The sequence below is a fragment of the Pygoscelis adeliae genome, unplaced genomic scaffold, assembly GCF_000699105.1.
Source record: "Pygoscelis adeliae isolate BGI_AS28 unplaced genomic scaffold, ASM69910v1 Scaffold36, whole genome shotgun sequence".
Lineage (NCBI taxonomy): Eukaryota > Metazoa > Chordata > Aves > Sphenisciformes > Spheniscidae > Pygoscelis > Pygoscelis adeliae.
In genome coordinates, this window is record NW_008824934.1 from 3513707 (window position 1) to 3520222 (window position 6516).

The 6516-nt window shown below is 45.4% G+C and overlaps 1 protein-coding gene across 6 annotated transcripts in view; it reads right to left on the reverse strand.

Moving 5' to 3' along the window:
• Nucleotides 1-6516, reverse strand: part of CASZ1 (castor zinc finger 1) — a 243234-nt gene that overhangs the window by 26540 nt on the left and 210178 nt on the right. For all 6 annotated transcript variants that reach the window (XM_009325209.1, XM_009325207.1, XM_009325208.1 and 3 more), the window contains 3 exons: nucleotides 4642-4806; nucleotides 1905-2077; nucleotides 267-1135 (listed from right to left, as the gene is read on the reverse strand). In XM_009325209.1, coding sequence (XP_009323484.1) covers nucleotides 267-1135; nucleotides 1905-2077; nucleotides 4642-4806 — 1207 coding nt within the window. The remainder of the gene's footprint in view (nucleotides 1-266; nucleotides 1136-1904; nucleotides 2078-4641; nucleotides 4807-6516) is intronic.

Below are 6516 nucleotides of genomic sequence, written 5' to 3' on the forward strand. Positions count from 1 at the left end.
TACTCCATTTGTGGGCAAAGCTGCGTTTCCTGCCTCTCTTCTGGCCATGTGGGTATAGCCAGGCTCCACAGGAAACCATGCCAAGACTGCCCTCTTCAAGGGTTAACTGGACACGACCAAATTTATTCTCCCATTTATGTTCCTTTACTACCTCCTCCCCAACTCCAGTCCCATGGATGACTGGGTGGCTTCTCATTCACTCCTCTCCAAGTCATCACGCACTGCTCTTCCTCCCACCACTAGCACAACTGATGAGGGTAACTCACCTGCTTCAAGTGCCACAGAGGGCTTGAGTGCAGCTGCTGCCAGCCTGGCCATCATAGGAGAGATTAATCCCTTGCTAGCAGAGATCCTTTCCATTATAGATGCCGCTGGAGCTGGAGAAGAAGTAGCCGCTGGCTCACCAGATCCTGAAATGGCCTGGGATGAGGAATCTGTAGGAGCAGATGATGTTGGATTGGTGCCAGAAGAACCAGCAGTCATCAGATTAGCTGAGCTGGCAGGAAGTGGTGTAGAGACCCGACTGGGGATGATGGGGAAGAAGGATCCAGCTGTTCCAGGAAGTGCTGAGTTGGAGAGTGCCAGGGCCAAGGGTATATTGCTGGGAAGAGCCTGGGAGAGCAGGCCAGAGATCTTGGTGGCTGGTGTCATGCTGTTGGCAGACTTGCTGGCCTGTGAGGAAGCAAGCTCAGCAGCAGAGGAGGGTGCAGCTGGGACTATGAGAGAAACGGAAGACTGTTGACTGGTGGGGGAGGCACTCAGGCTGGAGTTCTTCGAGCTCATAGCGGAGAAGTCAATAAGGTCATCATTACTGGACTCCTCTTGCTCATTATCCTTGGAACCCAGGAGAGAGGCAGGCAAGCCCAGCACTCCTGAGCTCCGGATGTGCCGGCGCTCATGTTTGCGTTTATGGGAGGTCATCTGGCTGGTGGAGGTGAAGGTGAAGCCACAGCCTGCCCTTATGCAGTGGAAGTGGTTGGTGGCCTTGCTGTAGACACAGCCCTCATACTTGCATTCCTCATACTTGTAGAACTTCTTGAAGCCGTCCTTGGCATAGGCATCATCTTTGATGTGGTAGCTCTTGTGCTTCTCAATGTCACACTTGTTCTTGAAGGTGAATGTACAGCCAGGTCGCCTGCAAGGGCATCGAGGAGGAGAGGGTGGTTGGCTGTGTGGGCTAGGAGCACAACGCAACTGCTGTCACCTGCCTCCCTCTGGGATAAGGACTGGGGCCAGTATGAGACAATGGCCCTGGCTGCAAAGGGGTTGAGGAGCTTTATGCGGATTAATCCGTGACACCAAGGCAAGCAAAAATGCTGCCATGTGAGAGAGCTGGGAAGCTCACTCCACTCTGAGGAACAGCCACAATAACATGGGGATGCAGGCACCCACCACTAAAAGTTCCAACCGAAACAGCAGCTAAAGGGGACTAAGGTACAAACTGTGCTTTCCTACTCTTCCTGAGAACATGAGAGATCAATTGAAGAGCATTTGTGTAAGAAGGCAGAGTCTGGCCCTGAAAGGGATGAGCTGGCTGACTGTTGGCTGGAGAGAGCTCTAGCATGGAAGTGCCATTAGCAGTATATTAATGGCCTACTTCAGTCGAACTCTGAAGAGCACTGTGATCTCTTTCCCAAATGATTCTAGGATGTATTTTCTAGTGGGTACACTTCCCTCAGATCACCTCACTTCAGATCACACTCCTGCCTTCAGAGTGGTCTTTGGGAAGATCCTGGAAATCACATCTGCCCTGGAACATGAGTTCTCTCAAGAGCAGTACCGAGAAGGTCACAGCAGGGAAAATCAAGTCCCTGTGTATAGTCCTCCTTTTATGACTTGGCAGAAGGAGGCAAACTGATCACGCTACTCTGAGGCAGGATTCCTCCCCTTCCCTGCTGTCTCACCTGCAGTGAAAGTGAGTGGTTTTCTGCCCGTAGAACTGGCATTCCACAGTGCCGCAGTCCTCCGTGGCACGGAACCGCTGAAATCCATCGTTGATGAGCTGCGTGTTCTTCTTGTGAAAGTTCTCATGGGTCATCACATCAGAGGTGCTTGTATAGACCTTGTTACAACCCACCTACCCCAGGCCAAAACAGGGAGTCATCAGCACAGCGTTTTAACAGCCTACCATTATTACCAACAATAATAAACATATGAGCAGCCACACACATTTAGTAGTTCCATTTGTGCACTTCTCCTAGGAGTATTAAGTCATCACTTTAATTCCCAGTCTAAAAACTGATAGAGCAGTTGTGGAAAAAAACCCAACTCTCTGGGCATGAAACAGTAAGAAAAAAAGGGGAGGATGCAAAGGGATAAAAGACCAGCTACAGATAATCATGCCTGCTTAGGGAGGCAGTAAGCAGGGCTCCTGCTCTTAAGGAGAAAAGAACACTGACAGATGCCATTACTTTTTGTTATCTTGGAGCGACATGGAATGAAGTAGGACTTTCATCTATTTGGGGAATACAAAATTGAGTGGGAATGAGTTATTTACCTCTTTAGTGCTTCTGGGAGGTAAGGCAGGGTGGTGCAACATGAGGCCAATCTTTTGAGCTTGTAATATACGGGTTTCATTCTAGCAAAGCATAAACCCTATGTTCAGCTGATGTTAGCAAACTGGTGACTTTTTTTCCCCTGTCACTGTTCAAGACTACCACTTCAATAATTTTAAACTCGTGCAGCAAATGGGAATGTTGTGACAAGGACGGAATGCTGAAAACCTGCCTTCCTCTGGGTAAAGCGGGCAACTTTGCCATATTGAGTAAAAAAACACTGGAATCTGAAAATGTCCTCAGCCCTGCTGAGGGAGGATTTTTTTTTTTTCTTCTCTAGCACAACATGTGCCAATGCCTGCACCATCTCAGAAGTGAAGAGAACGAAAACACCACCTCTTAGTTCAGCCCAGGTTGATTCAAACAGGCAGTAACAAAACCCATGACAAATACCCAGCAAAAAAAAAAAAAAAAAAAGGATCTCCAGCTATTTCCAATATAAAAGAGCCTCTCTCTCTCCGCACTGACACCTTGAAAAAAGACAGACCCTGCACGGCATTAAAAAAAAGAATTAAACAAAAACCTCCTTAGGAATAATTTGCAATGCAGCTCTTGGTGCTAAAGCCTAAAAAAATGTCAGTTTATATAAACAATTAACTGAATTTTATCCACACCAATTATGGACATAAAGAAAAAAAACCCCATGAGATGGATGGCACAAATTCTGCCATTTAAGCAGTATTTTCTTTAATTGGGAGTTTATATTCAGACACCTTTCCTGTAAGACACTGCTTACATGGGCATTATTTTACTGGAAGACAGTGGGCACAGGATAGAATTACCCATATATAGTTGTGTAAACGAGGGTCTCTATTCTAACTCGAAGTGATTTAGAGCTGTGAAACACTCCTCACACTCTAAAAAAAAAATTAAACAAATCCCATCCTGGTCAATTGAAGAAACTAAACAATCAATATTATGGAAGCATAACAGAAAATGTCCTCAAGAGAAAGTCACATGAAGTTCCCAATTTATCAAATGTTGTAAGCACATGCTTGAACCAACCCCTATTCAGGGCAGTACTTGAGCGCATGCCTAACATTTAAGTATGTACCTAAGCCCCATTGACTTCAGAAAGCTTACCTGACTTCACGTTAAACATATGCTGAAGTCTATCCCAGCAAAGCATTTAAGCATGTGATTAAGGCCTTGTGACTTTAACTGGGGTCTTAAAACTGTTGAGATAGGGCAGGAAGTGAGACCTGAGTTTCCAGAACAGAAAAGCTTTCACCAAGGGTTACCTGACTACTCTGTTTGTAACTAGCACATTCTCATGGCAATGGTTTAGGCCACAATTCTAATGAAACAAGTACATATCAAACCCTCAAATCTGAAGAATGATCAGGGTAAGACCCAAACAATCTGGTGCGTCCATGTCTAAAAACAGTAAAGGCATCACAGTTACATCTATGCAGCAACTCCAACTCTGCTTATGCTGCCGTTGAAGCCTGGCTGGCTCTTGAAACAAAGCTCCCAGCCTACACCACAGACAAGTAAACTCCAGTACCACTGGTGAAGGAGATGGAGAACCAGGGGTGTTAAGTCTAGATATGTGACATTAAAGTTTAATTACTTTAGAAACTGATTATGGAGGAAATTAACCCAGTGTTGAAGGGCAGATGTGTCACAGAAAAGTCTGATTTCAAGGGAGTGACAGATCAGATTTAGGTAGAGGCAGTGCAGTGGCATCGCAGAGAGGTCCCTGAATCTCGGAGAACGGGACTTGTTTGAACAAGTGAAGTCCAAGACTGTGAGAAAACCTTGAGAGCTGCTTTGCCTCACTGCATGCACAAGGCTTCTAAAAACAGAGAATGGTGCTTCTCTTCGCCCTTCCCAACACTTGGCAGGGCAAGTACTGTAAGGACAGGGCACAGACTCTTCAAAGAGATGCCTGAATCAGAAGTGAGCAAGAGAGGCTATGAATGTCACCCCTTTGCCTCAGGGCAGCCCCTTGCTCTCCAACAAGGAAGTGTTGGGCTGCCTGAACTCAAGAATCCTTTCAGTCCACCCCAAAAAGGACACAGCTCAAACTATGGCTCTTCATTTGCCTTGTGTGCTACCACTTATTCCCCAGTCCAGCTGTTACCTGCATGCAGTGGTAGTGTGTGCTTTTCCCATTCAGGTGGCAGCCATGATAGTACACGCTACAGTCATCCAAGGGGCTGAAGCGCATGAAGCCGTGCTGGAGGGAATTATCACGTTTCTTGTGCATGTTGTAATGCCGAATCACATCCTGTTTACTAGTGAATCTCTGGAGAGATACAGAGACAGACAGTGAGACACACGTGATGGGAGTGGGTGAGTAATCCTGGGGGCAGGGTATTTTTGTTGTTGTTGTTAATAAATTTATGGTACCAGGAGTTTAAATCTCAGCAGTAATCACCCCAAGAGAGTCAGATTAAAGAGGAACTGTGCGCATGTATCTTCTTGGTAAAGGGAAAGTATCTACACATGAAAAGTTGTAGAGTAAACATGACACTGGGGTGATGTGCAGAATACGCTCCCTGCAGCTTTAAGACTGCAACTCTTCTAACATAATTTTAGCTGCTACTATCTCAAGAACTGCTATAGTTAGAAAGCAAACCAGTGAACTACACAGAGAGTAATCCAAGCTTCCAAATCACTCACTGTAGTGGTTAGCAAGACACTGGCTACCACATTCATGTCAGACTAGAAACTGGGAAAAACACACTGCTCTTTTATAGTATCTTCCCATTGTAAGTCTTCTGCCTCCCCTACAAGGTAGGATGGCTTTATTAGGAAAACAGGGACACAGAACTTTCTTCCAGTCACAGAAAAAAAATGGCAGTAGAGCTTAGAGCTAAATCTGTATGACCAGAATATCCTTTTCATCGTCTACCTGTTTGAAGTTATGAAGGGGTACCCCACTGTCAGAACAGGCTGAGTGCCTTTAAAATGAAGCTTTTCATTTCTATTTCCCACAGACATCAATATTTAACAGCAAAGGTGGGAAAGTAAATCTGTTTTTTTTTAAAAGAAATCAATATCCATTTATTTTGAGGAGTAATTGAAAAGGCCTGTATTCCAATGTTTAACAACTTTTCTAGTCTGCCTCATAGGAAACAAATGATTATCGCTTCTACTCTTTCCTCCTATAATATCAATCCTGATCAATCTCGTTGGTATTGGCACAGGAATATATGGATATAGATTTCAACAGGAATCCCTTGGAGGCTGGAGGTATGATTTCCCAGGGCGTATATACAGGATTGCTATTGCCAATCATTGTTAATTTGTGCCCACTTATTACAGAGCGTTACTTATTCTAAAATATATCTCAGCCATAAAATAATTTGCATTTTAAAAAGCAGCCTAAATCCTTATTCCCTGGGAGACCAGACAGCTCCTCTGCAAGCAGCTTCTAGACTCCTTAGGAAATAATCATGAGGCCAATCATAACAATAGTTTTTTCTGTCTTCCCATCCTTTGTGTTTCTCTCTTTCTGGTACAGAGATATCCATGTCACAGTTGGGACAGACTCATCTCGATTACCAGATGCTGGGCTAGGAGGACCACTACATGCATTCCAGAGTCAAACTCTCTTTTGATCAATAGAAACCCACAGTCAAGCTCAGCAGATCCAGATCAACTTCCTATGCTGTGGTCAGACTCATTCCTTTGAGACCCAAAGGTCTCCTAGGGTAGAGCTGAAGTTGTGTCTCGTGCACAGTAGAGGCAAACTCTGGGATTCCCACTTACACACATGCAGCCTGACCACAGAAATGGCAGTGTCAAACTCACAGACCTGGGAAGAGGGTAAACAAACACAGCACGTGACTCGGCTGGCATGACGTTGCTACCCTGGCAATTCTCCCAGTAATTACAGCATCGCACATGCTCCTGCCCCCACACTTTCCCCACGAATACCGGACTGCTGCTGGTCTTATTGGGTGTTTTGTTGCAGATACTGCTGCTACAATGTCACTCGGGCAGCAGGAGG